At 40.1% G+C, this 23,165-nt stretch overlaps 1 protein-coding gene across 3 annotated transcripts in view; it reads left to right on the top strand.

Moving 5' to 3' along the window:
- The window catches only part of Rasgrf2 (Ras protein specific guanine nucleotide releasing factor 2), a 230,910-nt gene that overhangs the window by 129,067 nt on the left and 78,678 nt on the right, over positions 1 to 23,165 (top strand). For 2 of the 3 annotated variants that reach the window (XM_076857069.2, XM_076857068.2), the window contains exons 14-17: positions 1,874 to 2,122; positions 2,863 to 3,251; positions 9,141 to 9,269; positions 11,857 to 11,946. In XM_076857069.2, coding sequence (XP_076713184.1) covers positions 1,874 to 2,122; positions 2,863 to 3,251; positions 9,141 to 9,269; positions 11,857 to 11,946 — 857 coding nt within the window. The remainder of the gene's footprint in view (positions 1 to 1,873; positions 2,123 to 2,862; positions 3,252 to 9,140; positions 9,270 to 11,856; positions 11,947 to 23,165) is intronic. The other variant, XM_076857070.2, reaches the window with a different exon arrangement.

The following is a 23,165-nucleotide window of genomic DNA, read 5'->3' as shown; positions in this document are numbered from 1 at the left end:
GTCCTTTGGGAAATAAAGTAAATTCCAGTTCAGTATAATAAAAGAAAATTAAGTAATTTCATAATATTTAATTTCTTTTCCTTAAAATGAAAACAGTCACAATTTTGAAGGACAATGGCATAATTAGTTTAATTTAATTTTATGCTTCTGGAAACATGTTTTTTTTTCTCCTAGTATTTTGAATAAACTAATTATAGTCAAAAGATGCAAAGCTCAAAACTATGATTAGAAGGCAAAACCACTTATTAGGTGAAAATATCCCTTTAAATGATGTCTAGCTAAGGCTGTTTTTAAAAAATAATATTTGACCTCAACTCTCTTAGAAAATTGAGGTTTTAGGTGGAAAACAATCAGAGAAAAATTGGTTATTTTCATTAAACCATCTTTGGAATCGATTGATGGATTCAAAAACATCACTCAGGTCTTTTTACAAATAAGAACATTAAGAACCAGAAAAATAAACTTGACTGAAGGTTACATAGTGAGTGGCAGAAAGAGCCACACTATTTTCAACAATCTTAAAAAAAAATGCACTTGTATATTTCTAAGATCAATAATATGACTCATGCTAACAGGCTACCCTTAGTCAGTTCCTCAGCAGGAGTTGGTTGGTCATTTAAAATGCTCTTTCAGGCCTTCAGAAGAAGTATTCCCACCTGCACTGAGCATCCTTTGGACTGGGAAGTTTCCAGGAGCAAGCTAAGAAAGCTATTGATTCCTCTCTAGTCAAAGGAAATAAATATATAATTTAACATCCCTCGAAGTGCCAAAAGGGCTAATTAAAAGTGCTCACAACAAGCCAACTGATTCTTAGCAGGCAGTTGGCTCACTGAAAGTCACTGGTGCCATATCATATCCTTTTAATTAAATGGTGAAATCCAGGACTTTGCTGATTGCTTGTTACATGCAGCAATGAAGGGGAACAAGGGACCTCAGAAGGGGAAGTGAAGGCTACTGGCAGTCTTCATGGTCCACTAGAGAGGCTGCCAGAGCAGTGCCCTAGGGTGAGGAATGGGGGACCTCCAGGTGGGAGGTTCCACAGAATGATAGAAGCAGGGTATTGCATGGTGGCAGTGGTAGGTATTGTTTAGGGGAATCTGTCTCAGACGCTATTTTTTAAATGAGAACATTTTTAGTATTGCAGAATATTGAAAACATGATGAAAATGTAACATTTTCACTTATAATTTATGATTTAAATTGCATTTTGAAATTTTAAATACACTAATAAGCCAGGAAGAATGAAATGAATGAATTAGGCTTTCAATTCAAGAAGTTAGGAAAAAGAATGAGACTAACCTGGAGGAAAGTGTAGGAAGGAAACAATTAAGAACAGACAGTAATCAGTTAATACAAAGAACCAAGGTAGAATTGATAAATTAAAGAGCCAATTAGAGAGGCCAAATGCCAAATCATATAGCAGTAATATCTATGTCTTTTCCTCCTTAGCGTGTGTTTGGGGTGTCAACTGCTATTTTTTAAGCATGCTTCTGATATTTTTAAGCACAATTCTCTTTTTAGGGCATACGAGATGCTTTTCCCCTCCTTAAAGAGGACTTTTCATTTTCCTAATAAAATATGGTTCAACTAGAAAGAGAAGGAAGCCACATAGTGAAATGAGTTATTATTACATCCTCCATAGTTAATTCTAGCCTTCTTCAATTATAATGCCATAAAAATATTCCTAAACATACCTGATGTTTTTGTGGCCTGCTTTTATGCCTATGTGTCATATCTGCATATACATCTGTCCATCTTCTTTTGAATGCAGTGGGAAGCCCACACAGGAGTGAGTTTATAAATGCTGGAGGACTCAGTGGCCGAGAAGGGAGCCTTATCCTGGTTTGGTTAACATGTCCCTGCTTTGCACGTAGGTCTGATGCCCGTCTTCATAAAGATGATACAGACATTTGCTTCAGTAAAACCCTTAACTCCTGCAAAGTGCCCCAGATCCGTTACGCCAGCGTGGAGCGTCTCCTGGAGCGGCTGACTGATTTGCGGTTTCTGAGCATCGATTTCCTCAACACCTTCCTGCATACATATCGCATTTTCACCACGGCCACTGTGGTGCTGGCGAAGCTCTCTGACATATACAAGAGGCCCTTCACCTCCATCCCTGTCAGGTACACCGGGGTTTGCCCTCTCAGTTCCTGTGTCACTGTCCACATGAACAGCCCAGGTCCTCAGAGTAGCTCCTAGGGCACTCACTGGCTTGCTTTTGATCTCACCATGTCCCCTGCCCCAGTGGAAGGTGGTAAGTAAAGATCACACATAGGGGAAGAAGTTGAAAACCCTGAAGTTTCCAAGTAGCTTTTGCTTGCTTTTTAAAAAATATTTTTATTAGTTATCAATGGACCTTTATTTATATGTGGAGCTGAGAATCGAACCCAGTGGCTCACACATGCCAAGCAAGTGCTCTACCACTGAGCCACAACCCCAGCCCCTTTTGCTTACTATTAACTATTTGGAAGCAGTCTATACATTAGACTATTCTATTTTTTTTTGATGATGTACTTTTCATACTTTAATATACATAAGAATCAGCTGGAGGGACTGTCTTATCAAATTACAGGTGATTCAGTGGATCTAGAGTAGAGCCTGAGTTCTGATAAGCGCCCCAGACACTAGCTGCTGGTCTTTGCAACCTCAGTTTAGTAGTAAGAGTTAGATGATGACTAAAAGGTGCCTGTGTTCCTTTGGCAGGTGCATGGCACACATGTGGCATTTAGATTAAGGAAAATGCAGTAGTAGAAGTGTGATGGTATCGTAGTCTTTAAATATAAGGAGTATGTTTTTGGATAACAGTTGGGACATCATCATCACTAGGCTGCAATCTGTTAATAGTGTTTCCTGTTATTTTCAGGTCACTGGAATTGTTTTTTGCTACCAGTCAGAACAACAGAGGTGAACATTTGGTGGATGGAAAATCCCCACGTTTGTGTCGCAAATTCTCTTCCCCACCACCGCTGGCAGTGTCCAGGACATCCTCCCCAGTGAGGGCCAGAAAGCTGTCCTTGACTTCTCCCTTGAACTCAAGAATAGGAGCCTTGGACCTGACCACCTCCTCGACATCCAGCAGTCCTACCACCACCCACAGCCCCACAGCATCCCCACCGCCGCACACTGGTAAAGTACCGTTGGATCTTAGCAGAGGCCTCTCTTCGCCAGAGCAAAGCCCGGGATCCGTAGAAGAGAATGTAGATAACCCCCGTGTGGATCTGTGTAACAAGCTAAAACGAAGTATTCAAAAAGGTATTATGCAGCACATTGACTTAATCACACCCACTTTTGCTGCCACCTGCTTCCACACCATTCCTTCTGGAACCTTCCCTCCCTTTCTTTACAGCATTTCTACTTCCGCATAGAAAGTAGAATGCATACAATGGCTAGTTAGAAGAGAACATTCCTGTAGCTTCCTCTAGCCCTTGTGGAACCGGGAGCAGAGTTAGTTCTCCTCATTCCCTACAGTCAAAAGGCTCGCTGTAGGCAGTTGTCAAGGGAGAAATAGTACATCTGGGTGATATTAGTGGAGAGTTCTTGGACTTTGGGGTGAGGCTGGCTGGCTAAAGAGCCTACCAGGCTACTTTGTGGAGAGGCAGGATGTGGGCACCCCCATCCGTGACCTTGGCCCTCAGCTCCTCCTCCACCTCCATTTCTGCCCTAAGCACCTGTATTGCTCCCAGCCTTTTCCCTGCTGAGCATGACCTAGACGGGAAGCACAAAGATGGCTTCAGTTTAGTCAAGAGGGCAATGATCCATACCATAGTATAGGTATTGGGAGAAAAATCAAAGTGAAGATAGTCTCATTTATCCTTGACATGGCCAAATGGTTTTTTAAAATCTGGATCAGAGCATATGATTTTAAATTCTCTAACGGCAATCCATTGCTCTTAGAGGAACGTTCTTCCTCCAAGGCTTTCAGATCTTATGAGATTTCAGTGCTCTCTCCCTCTCCAATCCCCGCTCTTGCCAGTGCCCCTCATCTAGTGGGCTTCAGTCACGTTGATTTCCCTTTTGTGTCTTGGGAACGTCTTGCCATTCTGGCCCAGGCCTCTGCCTGGGCAGCCTTTCCCCACTTGAGCTCCATGACCTCTGCAGCCTCGTCTGTCTTGTTCACTCCTGCTTCCTCAGTGCCTCGGCCACTGCCTGGCAGGAAGTAAATTTTTGTTAGATAAGGGAATGAAGTAAACACTCTGGGAACTAACTCAGGGTGCTTGGTGTGTCACCATATCGTCCTCAGCCTGGTACAAGTGGGGGTTGTAGGCGGCGATCCTTACAGCTTTTAAAATTCAATGTTTCTGTGATGCATATCCACATTGTTTCACAGCCAAATTAACAAAGAACTTTTTTTTCTCACTGTCTAATATCTGATTTATTTGTTGATAACATAAGAATCAGACAACAAATCAGACAAAGTGTTCAGATTTCAAGGAGGATCACCAGATGGGCCCTTGCTTTTCTACCTGCTGGAAACATCTATGTGCTTTCTCACTTGGATCATTTGAATAAGCTTTCCCTTTAGTGAAGTATCTGATGGAATTTTAACTGGAGTGGTTGTCATCATCAACAGTAGCACCCTTTTAAACAAGAAATTCTTTAAATTGACAAGTTAGAAACTATGGAGGAGGAAAGGGGGAAGATAATTAAAAAGTCATTAGAACAACAAGCTTCAGCAAAATCACCATGGATTCTTCTCAGAAATAATGAGGCGACGGCAAGCTGATGAGAGCGTCAGCTGCCTCATCCTGCACCAGGGCTTGAACAACACTGTGGAGGGATGGCTTACTCCCACCTTCCCCGGGGCCAAGTGGCCTGGGGAGTGTGGGGGTTTCCCAAAGTGTGGAAAGTTCTTTCTCCTCCTTTATGGGATTGCAATAAAGAGAAGGAGAAATCTCCAGGTAAATGTGGATCCTCATGTTCTTTTGAGTTAAGGGAGCTTTAGGGACAAGCAGGTTGGTGTCAGATGTTAGTAACTCTGAGGCTGTGGTGAGATAGCCTCTGGGGCTGGGATGAGATCTGTTGTTCCATGTGGCAAAGTCGTTAAGAGTCTCTGTGCCAAGTACTGTGTGTGCTGGAGTTCATAAAGGTAGTGTGTGGTAAACAGGATGGCACCCCGACCCCTCCTACTCTACTTATGTGGATAATATAGACACAACTATAAGGGTAAATGATGCAAGGGGTGTAGACAGAGTGCTCTAGAAGTGGAAAAGCAGGGAGAGCATACCTGGCTAAGCAGAATTGGGATGTGTCTTTGTCCAGAAGATGGCCCATCTCCTCCCTCCAACATCCATGTCTATTTTTCTTGGCTCACGTCAAAGAGCACAATGGTCACCCCAACCACATTTCCAAGTGCCAGAGATATCACTGCTCCTGAAGGGGTAGCTTTTGCCCTGTTTTGATGTCATGGTCAGCCTTGTAGAGCAGGCCCTGTTATTAGTCTTTTTAGAGCTTCCTAGTATCAAGCAAACTTAAACATATCAATAAAAATGCACCTAAGAGATTTCCTTGACCTTTTTCTCCTTCTTAATATCTCAGCTATTTTCAAATTAAGGTTGTTTAGTAAAGTACATTCACATTACTTTCTCATTTTGTAAAACTGAAAGTAAACCCACTGAATAATATCTCATTTCTTTGTCTTCAGGCCCCTGGAAATGACAATTCTCTCTACTTTTATGAGTTCAACTACTTTAAGTAGCTCATATGAATGGAATCACACAGTATTTGCCTCAAATGATTTAGAGTTAAGTTTTTCAAGAGTTAATTCATGCAAATTTTCATAGCTCAGAAATGTCATTTTGCAGTTCCAGGTCATGTTTAATGCTGAGCTTCTCCTACTCTGGGTAATGGGGAAAACACCAAGATTGTGCACAGGTGGGGGTCCATGGTCTTTGATGAAGACCACATAGCCAAACTCTACTCCAGAGACACCAGCTTCTCTGCTTCCTGGGCTTCTTAGGCACATCTACCCACTAACACATCTCCCTTTAGCTCTCATTTTTACCATCACCTTCCCCCAGAACCCCCACTAATTCTTCCATTAAGCTCTTCATTCCTGTCTACTTTGATCTTTATTTCTGTAGCTGTCTTTCAATTTCTTTTTAATGCATTTATTTCCCAACATACCTAGGAATATTAAAGGTGGTAGTACAAAGAGACACATGGTACAACTGGATTAAAATAAAATAGGTAAGAAAATCAGGCAATGGGGGGAAAAAAAGAAAAGTTATGTGAGGACAGGGATATGGCTAGTGGCCCTCAACAGCCACTGGAGCCCCCCTAAGTTTGGTTCTGAGCTTCTCAGCTGACAGAATAGAGACAGGAATGTAATCAGTTACACAATTCATACCAAAACCAGGAATAGATTGGTTGTGCAGGCACATCTTTCCTTGCTATTGAGACTTGGAAAAGAAAACACTGTGAGTGAAAAAACAAAAATGCTTAGAATGAAGACTAGATTATGGTAGATCTTTGGCATTCTCCTTAATAGGTAAACAATGGAATTATAGACTTAGTTTTTTCTTTCATTCTGCATTGGCATAAGGGCAATACTGGCCATGAATAGAATTAGGGAGATCATGGATGACCTCTTCAGCATGTCTGAAAAGTGTGTGTGTGTCTGTGTGTCTGTGTACACAACTGTGCTGTCTGTGGGAGTCAAGAGTGCAGCTCTGTTAACCCTGTTGTCTAATCCTGAAAATTCCAGTTGGCAAAGAAAAGGGTGACACTGATCTGTCTTTAATTTGAAAGATGTTCGCGAGTGCTTTGCATAATGTTAACAGTTAAAAGTTGGCGAACTTGAGTAAGAATCCTGTGCCAAGAGTTGATACATTTTCTGCTCTTCATTTCAGGATACAGCCCCACACAATCTCATTGTCTAATACCTATGTTCCCATGAGGTCCATCCAAGTCCATTGGTCTTTCTCGCCGCTATCCACCACTAGACAGTTCAGAGCATGCGCTTTAAGGAAGGCTAATTTCAGTTTTATTGTCACGGCAATGATAGCGCCAGCATTGTAATATTTCTGGCAAGAAATGGCATGAAGGAAAAGCAGAGAAGTAGTACATTTCCCTCAAAATGAGACAGGTAATAAACATTTTAGGTTAAAAAAAATACAATTTAGTTTTCCCCCAACCTAGTTCCTAAATCTGTTGCAGGTTCACCCAACATTCATTAGTGCCCTACCTTCCTAATACCAGGCATTCCCCCCCCCCACCTTCTTCTAACTCAGGTGTTTCTAAAAAGCTAATCTCAGCCTGACTCAAATTCCACCCAATGATGGATTCTCAATGAAAGACCAATGGCAGGCAAGAAAGCAGAGCCAAAGGGCCACTTGCTGTATGGGGGCCCCACACACCCTGGCATGCACTCAGACCACGGCTGAGCAACTTGTCCATAGCCCACGGCACCAGTGTCTGTTTCTGTGTTCTCAGTTTGAAAATTGCCTGCCTGTGGGCTGAACGTGCTCCCGATTTTAGCATTTGTTTGGAGCTCACATCTGCCCACTCATCTTGCAGGCAAAGCTGTTTGCATGGAGCTGATTGAAAGTGAACAAGCCAGAAGGAAATGCTTCCCCACCCCACTATGCTAGCATGGTTTCTTCTCCCTGTAGGTGCCTGTTAGCTAGCTTTATTATTCTCTGCTTTCCTGCTCTTTCAGGGAATTGGGGTTCTGTTTGGTTGTCTCACTGGCAAGTTTTTTGGGTTCAGCATATTGCCGACTAAAGATTTTCTCATTGGCCTAAGAAGAATGAATGAATGGTTGGATCAGACCAAGGACATGCATTTGGTATTCTGCTTGCTCTTACAGAGCAGATGCCTTCCATTACTGAGTTTTGATGGAGCTATTTAGAAAATAATAAAACTAACAGCTAAGCACTGATTTTTTTGTCTGCATCTTGCATCTTTGCCAGCTTTCCTATAATTATGTCATTCAAGGAAAGATTCTAACCATTTCCCTTCCCCAGCTCCTTTGAGTTGCTAAAGATTGAAATTGTGGCCATATTTCTAAGGGAGTAAATTATATGCAAGTGTAAAAATGTCTTTATATGAAGTCATTAGGGATTTTGTACAGTTAGTTAGTGAAATCTTGAATGGGATGAAAAGAGAAGTAGTTCAGCTGACCAGGGTAATGAAGATTAGTGGAGGCGAAAATTAAATTAGATCAGTGGGAGTTAATGAACAGCCTACGGAAAAAGAAATGGAAGAATTGTTAGCCCTTTGTTAACTTTTTGGTAATATATTTCCTTGGAAGAATATACATGGAGTTATAGTCAACAAACCAGTGGAAGGGGTAAAGAAATGTCATTAGCAGTAGCGTAAGGGTGACCTCAGAATGATGGGACTTTTATTCTAGGGATATTAGCTACAGTAAAGAAGCTCAACAGTTCACTTAAAAAACTTCCACATGCTCTTGTTGATCTGTAGCTGTAGCTCAGAGCTACCCAGTAGAACTTTCTGGTAGGATGGAAATGTTCTGTACCTGTGCTGTTCAATAGTGTAGTTGCTAGCCACAGGTGGCATTGAATGGCATTGAATGTGGCTAGTCCAAATGGACAACTAAAATATTTCTTTAATTTTAGTTAAAATAAATTTACATAGTTATATTTGGTGAGTCCTGCCATTTTGGACAGTTCAGCTCTAGATCTCTTAAGAGCTCCCAGAATTTCCTTGGGCAGGCATATTGCTAGAAATTTGAACTCTGGTTCCCTTAAGAGTGTGACCAAGGCAAAGAAGTAATGAAGTCCTAATTTGAATCCCATTCTGGTTTATAATCTGAAAAAAGACCCTCTTTCTCCACTCCAAGAAAGCCAAACATTCTAGAGGGCAGGTGATCCATCGCTTAGCCCCCTGTTCTTTTTAACATCTGTTGTTGATTGGACGGAAGGGACTGGCCAGGGTCAGCTAGGGTCAGCCAAGGCTCAACAAGGCCAGATGGATACCATTAGAGAAGTTCCATGTTTAGTTTTAGTGTCATTAGCATTCTGTTGTGAAGAATGCCCTGATTTAATATTAAAGTCCTTTAAAATGTAGACTAATATGAAACGCTCATTTCCATAATGGACTTTTCCATTTCCATGCATGATACTAAAAAGAAGCTCTGGAATTCATGGCCTGGTTGTTGAAATCTCTGCTGTTTTACAGCAGCTGTCTTGGAGTCTGCCCCAGCAGACCGAGCAGGAATGGAAAGCTCCCCAGCAGCAGACGCCACAGAACTTTCACCTTGCAGGTCCCCGTCGACTCCCCGGCACCTCCGCTACCGCCAACCTGGAGGTAAGAGCTCAGAAAGGCACTCAAACAGAAAAGTTGGTTCTGGTTCTGAATCTCTGCTTTGCCTTACTGTTTTACTCCTCCAGTACATTTTAGTATAAGTTGTAAAAACTAATTGGAAACAAATAATGTAACTGTAGGACCAAAGAGTGGGAAAATAAATGATTAGAGAATGTATCTTCAGTTTGATGAATATTTGTTTGTTCTCATGATTGCTTCGCATTTTGTGTGGAATAACATGAATCAGAAGGCCTGTCTAGCTGATGACTAGGAATATCAGTGCCATTTTACCAAAACATGGTCAGATTCTGATTCCTTAACATGAGTTCAAGTGTAGTCTATATAAATAGGCTCATCTGGGATATCATGATTTGGGGAAATCTTATTAATGACACTCTTACATCTAAAATAAAGTTTATTTGCATGGGAACCCAACATTATTACTGCAGGAAAAAAATGGTATGTTTTGTTTATATACAGTTATGAAATTTGTAAAGCATGATCCTATAATTTGAAAAATAAGAGAAAAAAGTAGGAATCTTTCATATTCTCATTTTCCCCACTCACTGCTCCAATAAATATATCTAAATAACAGTTGTTTTGAAAATCTTTTTATCCTTAATCCAATTATTTCAAATCAGAAGAGAAAATTATACAATTATGAAACAAGATTCACCCCAAGGTAACTCTAGTAAAATGCAGAGGTATTTTTTGACTTTCATATTCATGCTTCAAGAGCATTTTGGCCAAAGATAAAGTGCATGACTCCAAGTGGGCATTTCATTTGTGGCCTATTCCATTGGTAGAATTTGACTCCAAAAACAGCTAGAAAGGTCAGGGATAGGTGTTTGTCAGAAGATTTACCTTGATGGATGTCAGCTTCCAGGGCTTTCAGGCTCCTGGTCAATTATGGATCATTCTGCCATTTAGGTGTTTCTGGTAAATGAAGGTGACAAGCTAGACCTTCCTGGCATGTCATGAGACTACTATGGAGTTAGCCAAATCCCTCTACTATTCTTAGAACCTTGGTCAATCCAGGTTTTGGCAGCTTCTTGACCATTGCCATAGAGGACAAGTCCCTTAGGTTCACTGCAACCTAGAACAATTGTGATCAAAGCCCAGGGTAGCAAGACTCTACCAAAGCAAGAGTTAAATGCTGTTCACTTTGTTACTCTTATGAGAGCTGTTTTATATTCTTATTATGTGTTTGTATTCACAAATAAAATTTTCATTTACATAAAGATTATTTGAAATTATTATCCTTTTCATGGCTTAACTGAACTCCCCTTTTTGGGGATTCTGGGAATTGAACCCAGGGATGCTCTACCACTGAGACAGGGTCTCACTAAGTTTCTGAGGCTGACCTTGAATTTGACATCCTCTTGCCTCAGTCTCCCAAATTGCTAGGCTTACGGGTGTGCACCCACCCCACCCCCCTACACCTGGCTAAGTAAGCCCTTTGTTTCTTCCCCAATATGACTAAATTATATAGACAGGAATTTAGGAAGGAGGCTGAAATCTGTGATAATGTGGTAAACCAAATGGGAGAGAATAGCACCTGTTTCCTCATTGTCTAGCCAATATTTTGTCTCTTTACCTATCAACTTGCCACTTGCTTTTGTGCTTTCATTAAGCAGTACTTTGCTTCTTTCTTTATTTAAAGCATGCCTGTATAACTTCAGGATCAAACTAATAAAAATTCTTCAGATCAGAATCATAGCAGAGTGTTTCCACTAAAAGCCTAGGGGAGGTTGGATCAGCATTATCAGAAACAGATTCAGAAATGAAAGGGGCTGCGAAGACTGCTCAGGCCACCCTTTTGATGTTAGAAGAGCTACACTTAACACTTCCCTACTTTTAAAGGTGTTTTGGAAAGGTAATACTATCAATAAATGATGTAGAATCTTTTAAAAAATATTTCTTTATTGAGATATAAGTCACATACCATAAAATTCACCCCATGAAAGTGGATAGTTTAGCAGTTTTTGTGTATTCACAGGGTTAGGCAAATGTAACTACTGGTTAAATCCAAAACATTTTCATCACCCAAAGAGAAACTCTGGACCCATCAGCACCCACTCTTTATTCCTGTCTCCCTCCAGTCCTGGCAACCATGAATCTACTTTCTGTATGGACTCACTTGTTCTGGACATTTAATATGAAGGCAATCGTATAATATGGGATCCTTTGTGATTGGCTTCTTTCCCGCAGAATAATACTTTTTGGATTCGTTCATGTTGTAGCATGTATTAGAACTTCATTCCTTTATTATGACTGAGTCATATTTCCTTTTTGTTTATCTGTCTGTCAGCTGATGGATGTTTGGTTGTTTATATTTTTTTGCTACTGTGAATAATGCTGCTATGGATCACGCACAAGTTTTTGTGTGGATGCATGTTTTCCTCCCCTTGGTTATATACCTACAGTGGAATTGCTGATGTACAGTACTACTGTTTGCCTATTAGTGGGGACAGAACAGGGCTTTTGGCCCAACCCTTCATCCAGTGTAGGAATAAAAATGAGAATTTTTCATTATAGAATAGTGTCCACCTGCCTCATCTTTTCTATTCCTTTCTTTTAAAATAACCAGGACAGACAGCTGACAATGCCCACTGCTCTGTTTCGCCAGCTTCTGCTTTTGCAATTGCCACAGCAGCGGCAGGACATGGGAGTCCGCCAGGTGAGTAGAGGGAGCACCTGCTTATAGACATATGGCAATTTATATTAAATCAGTGGCTCCTGACTGCCAGAATTCTATTAATGATGGGAGCTTCCAGTTCCTACTCTGAATCAGTGTGCTTGGGTTAAGACTCATTTAAATAAACACCTTCAGAAATCCTGTGTTTTGCAATGACATGGATGAACCTGGAGAACATGGTGTTTAATGAACTAAACCAGTCACAGAAAGACAAGTACTGCATGATCTCATTCACATGTGGAATCTAAAGAAGTCAAACTCACAGGAGCAGAGAATAGAATGTAGCTCCCAGGGTCTGGGGTGACGGTGCTGGATGAGTGGGGAGATGTTGTATAAAGCTCACAGAGTCTCAGATCAAATGGAAGAGTAGTTTCGAGAGATCCATTTTACAATGTGGTGAATACAGTTAATAATCATGTACTGTATATTTGGAAATTGCTGAGTGTAGATTTTAAATGCTTTCACCACAGAAAAAGGTGAGTGATAGATGTTAATCAGCTTGATTTACTGATTCCACAGTGCATGCACATATCAAAACATCATGTTGGACCCAATAAATATGTACAATAAAATTGAACAACTACGTTAATAAACAAGCATCTTCAAGTGAGTGTCCCAAGGGTGGTTGGTGGGCCACACTTCTGAGAAATCCTGTATAGCAGAAGGATTTGTCACTACTCCCCTGTTCTTTTATGGTGTTCTTCAGCCATTTTAGCCAAGTGACCGAGAACAAGTTGCATTTTAACTGAGTCCGATGCCAAAAGCCTGTGCTGAGTGGGGGGGGGGGGGGGAGACTGGTGAAGGGGGAGCACTGCTGGAGCTGACTCACGGCTCATTTCCTCTAGCTCCACGGTTCCTTCTGAGTTTCTGTCAGTTAATGTTCAGGGTAAAGAAGAGGCACTTAAAATAAAAGCGCAGTGTTTTAATAGATGAAAATTATATTCATTATCACTGTCCTCTTCTCTCATAGGCAAGGAGGACATTATGTTAAAGTGAACCTGTAAATGTTAAACCAGACCTGTTTTCATCTGCACTAATCCTGAGGGTTCCAGTCGAGGTGGGTGGGCTCTTGAGAGGTGGTATATTTTGTTCTTTAGGCATTTCACCTACCATGGAAGAGTCCTTTTCCAAAGCCCATGAACCTGTGTTCCAACAGAAACTAGAAGGGATTATCTGTGTGATTTATTAGAAATTGCAGAAAAAAAAAGAGGTGCTCATAATGAACACAAATTACCACACTAATTTTATATAACCCATCTAAATAGAAATTTTGCAGATTTACCACATTTCACTTCTTAAACACTTTGCTACACACACTTCATTGGATGCGGTCAAGCAAATTGGGGTATTCTTTGCTCCAAATATTCCTGAAGGCTTCTTCCACCAATTCCATCAGCATGACACAAAGTAGCCTATAGTGATTATATCGCATCACTGATATCTTGTCAATCCAGTTGACTTCTATTGTTAATTGCATTTTATAATAATAAACACTTTTCTGGTGAAATAATAGGGGACTCTGATACACTTTCATCAGAATAAGTCACCAGTTGTGGTCTTTGAAGACCTGTTCCTGTCTTGCATTCTCACAAGCTAGTCTGTCCTTGGCAAAAGTCAAGTACAGGAGCATCCTTGCAGTTTTCCTCATTTAAGTGTAGGTTGTAAGGGAAAATAGTTTCTGATCTAATTTGAGATGAGCCCAACTCCTAAGTGGGGAAGGTCCCTTTCTACTTGAGATTGCAGTGAAGACGACCATTCTTACCAGCTTTAGAGAATGGCTTCTCACCTGTCCATGCAATTGCATCTAAAAGAAAAAGAAACATAAACAATCAGGTCTATCTTTCTTTCTGAACCTCGGCTGCTTCTGCCACTGCCTTTTGTTCTCTTTCTGCCCTGCAGCTGGAGTAGCCTTAGGAAGATGCTCTTCAATAAGCTGCCCACTGGGAGGGCCCCCCGATTTGCTAAGCTATCATAGCTACCTTGCTCTGTGCAAGACAGCCTGAGTTCTGGGTGAGCAGACTGCTTTGTCATTAGAATGCTATTAAATGTTGCCAATCATGCAGTTGGAGCCAAATGATTTGATTATAGAAGTAAAAGCAATAAGGGATTGGATTCTACAGTGCCTGTGGCTCTACTGTAAAGGCAGCAGGTTGCATGTGAATTGATTTTTGACTGCCATGGTAAGAAAGGGGATCTCTTTGGTAGTAGGACCAGTATGTTCCTGGTGCTCAGCCACTTGGCAGAGCTGGCCCCACAGGCAATTCCACCTGCCTGAGAGAACTGGGCAGAAATGTTTTACTGGTCCTGAAGAACAGGACTCATAGCAGATCCAAAGAAGTGCTAGGAAAGTGGTCTGGTCTCATGAGCTGGCCAGGGAGAACATGGTGTTGCCCAGGGTGAGGCAGGACCTGGGTGCACAGACAGATATTCCAAGGGAAATAATGTTACAAAAAAGCCAGGTCTCTACAGACTTGTATCTACTCTCTGAATCAAGAATTGCAGACCCAAAGTCACCCTAGAACCTAGTGAGTTGCACAGGGAGCAGGAAGAAGGTTGATGTCAACACCTTATGCTTTCATCAGCCTCTGTAGGCTTCCTGTCTGCTGGGCTGGCACACTCGGTGGTGCAGCTCTGCTGTGTTCTGGCCACTTGCCAGAAACAAGGCACGGCCTGCCCAAGCCATGGGGGCTGCAGGGTGAGTTCCCATGATGCAGGTTCCTCTTGCTTTACTCCTCTCCAACAAAATAGACTGGACCCTGGCAACCCTGGGTTATAACTGACGATTAATGACTATGCTTTCAAACATTCTCTCCAGACATTGCGTGGTAAGCCATTTCTCTTTAGTTACTGTTTGGAAGGCTTTCTTATTGCATCAGAAAGAATTTCAGATTTGGCAAGAGTTTGGGTATCACATTTCCTTCACAAAGAAGGCAGACCAGAGGCTCCTGCTTGGCCCTGGAATCAGGGGAGAATGATTTTATTTGTGGACAGTGGCTCTGTTTATTTGTGGGTCTGTTCAGAATCACCTGCTCTGCCAACAGAAACAGCCTGCCTAATTTCTACATGCATGGAAAAGTCTGGGCTGTGGTTTTTTTTTTTTTTTTTTTTTTGTGTGTGTGTGTCTATTTGTTTGTTTGTTTATTATAGCATAAACCCACCCTTTCCAAAAATGGGTAGAACACTGTCTTCCATATCATGCCTCCTTTGCTTACCTTAGTCTACCTCTCCCATCCAGAGGACATATGCTTTCTGCAAAGGTGGCAACCTTTTTGGGGAGATCCTGATGGCTTTTTTGGGGGAGAATGGATGGCCAGTCTTAGGATTTTGTAGCATTATGCTTCCCAAATTACTCCTCCCTGTTTATCATGCTCCTCTGACACAGGCTCACGTCCCAGGAGCACAAGTGTCATTCATTGTCTCAGCTTTCCCGATTCATTTCAGCTACCTACATGCAGCCTATCTTTGCTCTGTTTTCTTTCCTCCATACTTTTCAGTATTAGGCATACTAGATAAATTTTACTAATTTATCTGGCTTATTTCTATTTCTCTAACAGAATAAAAGATACACAGGGGCAAGGATTTTTGTTCATTTTATTTCCCACAGTCGTCTCAATGTCTAGAGTAGTATTGTACACATAGTAGACAATCAATGAATGTTTATGAAAAGAGATATGAATCAATGAATAGATCACACCTTGTAATAAAGTAGATTTAGTGCAGAAAAGAAAAACCTGTACCTGCCTGTGTGTTTATTGTGCTGGAGTGTTTTAAATCACTGGATGTTGTTGTTATTCTTGTTTTTTTGTAAGGCAAAATAATTTTGTCTATTTCTCCAAATGACTTGGGAAGCGATGTCAGTCACTGCAACCAGCAAGAGGCTTCTGAGTGACTCTTGGGCTTAGTACCACTTCTCTGAATACCCACAGCCCTGAGCTGAGCCCGTGGGTAAACCTTGCTGCCTCATTCTTGGTGGGATATAAGATTTTCCTCTCACACACAGGATTGGAAAGGGCTTGAATGTTTGCTGCCAGTCAGAGGCAAACACTAACCAAACAGTCAAAGCTTCATACTCTGTGTTAATAAGAACTGATTTTGTATTACAAACGTATCCACCAAACCAGGCATTGCTTTCTTTCCCAAAAAGGTCCCGTTGTTACTCTCCAGGCTATATTAGGCCCAGTTACAGTTGGATCCAGAATCTGTGGGCCTAATGCTTATGAAAGAATATGAAATTACAGATATAAACCTTTGGGGTATCTCCCAAGACTTTGGAAGAGACCCAAACCAACTGAGAGGTCCTAACCCTGAGCTGATGACCTGGTACATATACTTTTGAATCTGCTATGGTTTGAATTTGGGTGATCACCCAAAGGTCCAGGTGTTACAGGTTTGGTTCTTGGTGGTGCTATGGGGAGGGGGTGCCTTATGGGAGGTATGTAGGTCACGGGTGGCCCTCGAAAGGGATTGTGACCCCATCAGTCCTCTTGGCCTCTCTGCTCCCTGGCTCATGATAGCAAGTGGCTTGCTCTGCCACACTCTCCTCCCCATTGCCATCCAGTGCCCTCCTCAGACACCCAGAGCAGTGGGGCAAACCAGTCTTGGACCAGAACCATGAGCCAAATAAACTTTTTCTCATTATAAAGTAATTGGCTCTGGTGTTTGTAACCCAAAGCTGACCGATATGGAGTCCAATTCAGATAATTCTTGGAATCACAACAGCTACAGGCAATTTTGTACGTTGGGTAATGGAGCTGGGGGTACGGATGATCATCAACCAGTCATTAGCAGTCTTTCTTCTGAGTTCATCCAAAGGTACATGGTATAATGAAAACAGCAGCAAATGTCATCGATTAAAAATGAGCTGTTGACTAGGTATTAATAATATACAGACCCTTGTGGAGACTAGTTGGGTTAGTTTTGGGTAATGGTGAGTAGACCATAATACTGTATGATTTACCACTCTGATTTTCTCCCCTAATGTCAAACAAGCCTCCTTTTCTGTGGTGTGGCTTTAAATCTATAAGATTAGGACAAAGGACAATTGGTAGGGTTCTTGTATGCTGCCACACTGATGTATTTTCAGGCATCGGCTCAAATTTCGTAGCTCTGCATAAAGTAGAAATTAAGATGTGTGCATTTCAGATGGCTGCTGATACAGGGAACTTGCAGGTGCAGTTTGGATATAGTTATGATATGAATAGAAATGCAAATTCAATGAATAAATATACCAGGGCACATCATGATACTTACTATAAACCTGAAGCTACGGCATTAATTACAGTTTATGAAATGATCTAAAATGAAGTATGAAAGTATGAGGTGGGTTATTTTTATGGGAGTAGCATTAATGGCAGTGGAGGTATTATAAGAAACTCTTGATTATCTGTAAGCAGATTATATAGTTTATAGTTCTATGCAAGTCAAAGTAAATTAGCAAAGTAGAGGATTGGTTGAATGCACTTATAGGAAAATTAATGGCACAGTTACAATTGCTTAGTGAAGTAGTGAATTCTTTATTGATGGTTACTTGGTAGTTGATTATTATAGTCTATTTTTCTTCCTTTAAACCAGTCATTGCTTGCATAATCAAGCCTGTAGATCTGAATTTGGTGTGAGTTGGGCTTAGACCGTATTTTAAAAATACTGATACCTGGTCCCAGATCCAGACATTCTGATGGATTGGTCTGGGAGACAATCAGGAATCAAGATTTTAAAAAATACTACAGGTGATGCTAATGTGGATGCAAGGTGGAAAACGGCGGAACTAGATGAAGCAAGTGTATGTATGAGTGTATGTATACACACATGGATGTGTGTATGTATACATGTACGTGTGTGTATGTATGTATATACTAATATTTCACTGAGTCAGGTAAGGCTAAAATTTGGTTATTTCCAAATTCTATAAATAGATTTGGAGATAGACTGATTTTATGATTATTCAGTTAATTTGGTTGAAGCACACGGTTGAAATGGTTGGGTCACCCTAACATACTCTCCTACCAGCCCACTACTCCACCTAGATGTCATTCCACAGTGTGGTATTATTTTATGTATTTGGTCTTTGGGTGTAGAATCATGGGAAGGCTGGTGTGTACGTGGAGCAGATTGAGTCCTATCTGAATCACTGTGACACCTGACTTCCTCTCTGTGGTCCTGGGATTTCTCATGGTTGAAGCCTGAGCGTTGAACTAGTCTACTGATTGTCTAGATGCCATCCCTGTACAAGCAACATCCATATCACCTGGAAAATACAGATTTCTAGACCACACACCATCCTACTCAGTCAGATGGCTGGGCATTTTAACATGTGCTTCAGTTGATTCTGATTCGTGCCAAGGTTTGAGAACCACTGAACAGTATAATGTCTGAGCTCCTTTCCCTGTTTAAAAGTTTATGACTTTATTATTTGTGGTGATATATACATGAAAAGTCTACATTTTTATCTCCTCCCAAGCCTTAAGTATAATTCTACCTTTATCTTTTGGTAATTTCTGCATAGTACAGATAGTTGGTGTTGTCTAAGTTGTGATTTAAAGACTCACTTTTCTTCATAGTTTAAAGATGGAAGGTAGCCTAGAGTTTTGCACCAAGTTACAAATCACTTTTTAAATCTCTAGGTAATAGAAACTGTTGTGGTCATTTTTCAGCAATTACATTTCTAGAACAGCTTTATGGAGAGATAACTCATGTACCATGCAATTAACCTATTTGAAATCTGCAGATTAATAGATTTTAATATGTTCCCAGAATTGTGCAACAACCATCACAATTGGTTTTAGAACATTTCTGTCACCCCCAAATAAGCTCTGTACCTATTAGAATTGCTCCCCATCTATTTCTTCCATCACCCTCTTGAAAACTCTAATCTCTTTTCTGCCTCTATAGATTTGCATATTCTGAACATTTAATGTAAACAAAAGCATGCAATATATGGCCTTTTGTTTCTGACCTTTTTTATTTAGCATGATGTTTTTGAGGTTTCTCCATTTTTGTAGCATGTACAGTCACTTGATCCTTTTCATTGCAGAATAGTATTCCACTGTATGTATATACTATATACTATGTTTCATTTATTCATTCACAATTGAAGACATTTGGGTTATTTCTATGCTTTGTAATGATGCTGCTAACAATATTTGTATGCAAGTTTTTGTATTGATGTTTGTTTTTGTTTTTTTCAGCACATACTAGAAGTTGAATTGCTGGGTTGTATGATCAGTTTATGTTTAACTGTTTCATAAATTGTCAAAATGATTTTGAAAGTGAATACAGCATTTTACATATCCATCAGCAATGTATTAGATAGCATTCCAGTTCATCCACTCCAATGACACTATACTGTGCCAGAGTGGTGCCTGTAGTGTATGACAGAGTAGCCCCAATTCTTCCATTGTAATATTGCTGTCATTTACTTCATTTGTCCATATGCTATAATCACACAATATGCTGTTGCTATTATTACTTTAAACAGTTATCTTTTAGATCAATTGTATAAAGAAGAAAACTTAGAGATTTTCTTTTCTTTTCTTCCTTCTCCAAGTTTCTGACCTATATCATTTCCCTCTGCCTGAAGAACATTTCTTGTAGGACAAGTTGACCAACAAGGAATTCCTTTAGAATTTTTTTGCCCGCCCAGAAAATTTTTGCATTTTTCATCCCTTTGAAAGGATAATTTAACTGAATATAGAATTCTATCTTGATGGGTTTTTTCTTTAAACATTATATTTTTCACCTCACTGTTTGCTTGACTGGTTTCTGCTGAGGTGCTATAATTCTTATCTGCATTCCTATGTGGCTGAAGTGTTTTTTTCTCCAATTTCATTTATGAATTTCTCTCTTCCTTTGGTTTGCTCCAGCTGGAATATGATATGCCTAGGTGTGATTATGTTGGTCTTGATTCTGCTTCTCATTCTCTGGATTTTATGGATTTCATGTCTTATTTATTTTTGGAAAGCTCTTACCATTATGACTGCAAAGATTTCTTCTGTTCCAGCCTCTGATATTTCTAATCTGTGGAATATCCATTCTCTGATATTCTAATTATGAATGCTTTATACCTTTTGAATTTATCCCAAAGTTCTTATGCATTGTGGTCTTTCTTTCCTTTCTTTCTTTCTTTCTTTTTTTCTTTTTCTTTTTTTTTTTTTTTTTTTTTTTTTTTTTTTGATGCAGGGAGGTGATGGTTTCTTTGCTTCAATTCTTTTTTCACTTTGCATTTCAGTTTGGAGATTTCTACTGATCTGTCCAAGCTTACTTTTCTTTTTTCTTTTTCTTTTCTTTTTTCTTTCTTTCTTTTTCTTTTTTTGGACTGGGGATTGAACTCAGGAACACTCAACCACTGAGCCATATCCCCAGCCTGATTTTGTGTTTTATTTAGAGACAGTGAAAATCTCACTGAGTTGCTTAGGATCTTGCTAAATTGTTGAGGCTGGCTTTGAACTCGTGATCCTCCTGCCTCAGCTTCCTGAGCCACTGGGATTACAGGTGTGTGCCACCAAGCCCAGCTTTTCTTCTCTTGGCTGTGTTGAGTCTACTGATGAATCAGTGAAGGCATTCTTCATTTCTATATTAGTGTTTTTGATTTCCAGAATTTTCCTTTGATTCTTAGATTCTATCTATTTCCTTACATTACCCATCTGCTCTTTATGTTGTCTATTTTTTCCTTAGAGCACTTGACATATCAATCATAATTATTTTAAATTCCCTGATGAATAATTCCAAGATCTATATCATAACTGAGTCAGATTCTGATGCTAATTTTGTGCCCCCTTTTTATATTGAAGTCCTGACCCCTGAACATGACTGTATTTGGAGATAGGGTCTTTGAAGAGGTAATTTAGGTTAAATAGGGTCAGATGGGTGGCCCTAATCCAATATGATTGGTGTCCTTATAAGAAGAGAAGATTAGGACACACACAAAGTGGTGATCAGAGGAGGACATAGCCAGAATCTGACTGTCTTCAAGTCAAAGGAGAGAGGCCTCAGAAAAAAACAAAGCTGACAGTATCCTGATCTTTGATTTCTAGACTCCAGAACTGTGAGAAAATAATTATCTTTTGTATAAATCATCCAGTGTCTGATATTTTTTTTATGGCAGCTGGGGGAACTAATAAAATCTCTCCAAACTGTGTTTCTGCCTTTTGGTATACCATGTGTGTATGTGTGTGTGTGTGTGTGTGTGTGTGTGTACATGCATGCACATGTGTTGAGTTCCAGACAGGTTCTATGAAGTAATAGGGATTGATTGAGATAAATTGGTCTGTAAGTGTGAAGATTTATGTTAATCTGGTTATGTCCATGTTTTCTGTAGTTATAATAATAGGAGGTTTCAACTTCCTTCTTTTTCTCCCCTCTCTTTGGACTTCGGACTCCCTAAGTACTCCTCAGAGAGAGTGTATATCTTCCAGCACTTTCTGCTCTAATCTACCATTATCATACTGAATCTCTGTTGGTGCGTGGTGTCGGGTAGGGAGGAGGAATGTTCTATATCATGCAGTGAATTTCCAAATTCACAAATGTTTCTCAAGTGAGAGTGTTTCTTTTCCCGCTTGCCCCATACTTTCCTGGCTGCAATATTCCCAACTTATTTCCTTGCATCCTGACCCCTGTAAGACTATTTTATTTTCTCCATAGGTAAGACAGAAAACCTAAAAGGGACTGGAAAGGGAGGAATGCCCTTCTCCAAGCTGAGACTAGACTCAGGGCAAAACTTTTCCCCTGGAGAGCAGGACTTTGCTATGGAGAAGGTACTGAGTGCAGTTCACAGTGGTACTCTTCACCTCTCTCCACAAGAGCCACAGAGAGATTGTCTCCAATCTTTCTGGTGAGGATCTGAGGTGATCTCTATAAGTAAAGCCCGTAAAAGTATGGGAGCTTCCTAAGAATGTGGGCCTTAAGAGCTTCTCAACTCATGCTGGCCAACACTCTGGCTCCAGCCAATCATCAAAATGACCATTTGAGTATTAATACCATTTTATGGCTCTAGTGACTTTTGCTTGAGCTAAGCAGATCTTGGCTTTGTCTCTCTGGATATACCTATCTGTCCAGATTTTGGGGGAACTATTTTCCCTGCAACCTCAGTGTTTTACAGTGTCCAAGCAAAATTGTTGACTTTTCAGTTTTTTTCTCATAATAAGCACAGATGTGATCAATTCCAAGTTCCTCACACACTGGAATTTAAATTGAAAGTCTTACGTGGTGGGATGTTTTACTAGTGATGCTATTGATTCTGTAGGTCATTTGGGAGAGAATTACCCTCTTTAACAATATTCAGGTTTTCAATCCATGAATTTGCAATATCTCTTCATTTATTTAGATCTCTTATTTCTCTCAACAACATTCCATGTTTTTCAGCATACAAATCTTACATATTTTGTTACACTTATTCCTAAGCACTTGATTCTTTTCAGTTTTACTGTGAATAGAATCGTTTCTTTAATTTTGGATTTTTATTTTTTGATAACTTATTGATGATATATAGACATACAGTTGATTATTAAAACAGTTGTACTTATTCCTATTCAATCTATATGACTTTTATTTCTTTTCTAGCTTTATTGCACTTGTGAGAACCAACGTTAACTTTTTTATAAGCCTGTTTTTATTTTGTTTTGTCTTGTTTTTGAGATGGGGGGGTCTCACTATGTCACCCAGGCTGGTCTCCAGCTCCTGGGCTCAAGCCCTCCTCCCACCTCAGCAAGGCTGGCTTAAGCCTGTGTCTGAGCTGTAAGTGTTCCTTTTAGTGCTTATTAGGCATAGGAACTATACAATGATGATGATATAGATGGTGCTTTTTTTTTTTACAGTAATAAATATGATCATGTAAACATTATAACTGGCTCACAAAAATCACCCAACAAAATTATCTCACAAAGCCATTGGCATTCAGACTTTGAAACAGAAACAAAATCAGCTATAGCTTTATAGGGTTTGTTGTTCATAGTCATGGAGTATTTTTTTTTTTTTTGGTTTTGGTCATTGAGTAATTTTGAAATGAAAGCATCTAGAGGGTTGCTGCTGTTGTCATTGTATTTTGTTGTTGTTGTTGTTGTTATTTGGTTTTTGTTTTTCCTTTGTACGTACCTGCTCTCTCACACAGTCCTTGACAGATGTACAATGTCTTTTTGTTTGTCTCTTTCCTGCTGGAGATATTCTAGTATGGGACATGTTTTCTATTTTTTTTATATTAAGGCTTTTTT

Source organism: Callospermophilus lateralis, chromosome 5 (assembly GCF_048772815.1).
Source record: "Callospermophilus lateralis isolate mCalLat2 chromosome 5, mCalLat2.hap1, whole genome shotgun sequence".
In the NCBI taxonomy this organism is placed as follows: domain Eukaryota; kingdom Metazoa; phylum Chordata; class Mammalia; order Rodentia; family Sciuridae; genus Callospermophilus; species Callospermophilus lateralis.
This window is presented reverse-complemented; position numbering and strand designations above follow the sequence as displayed.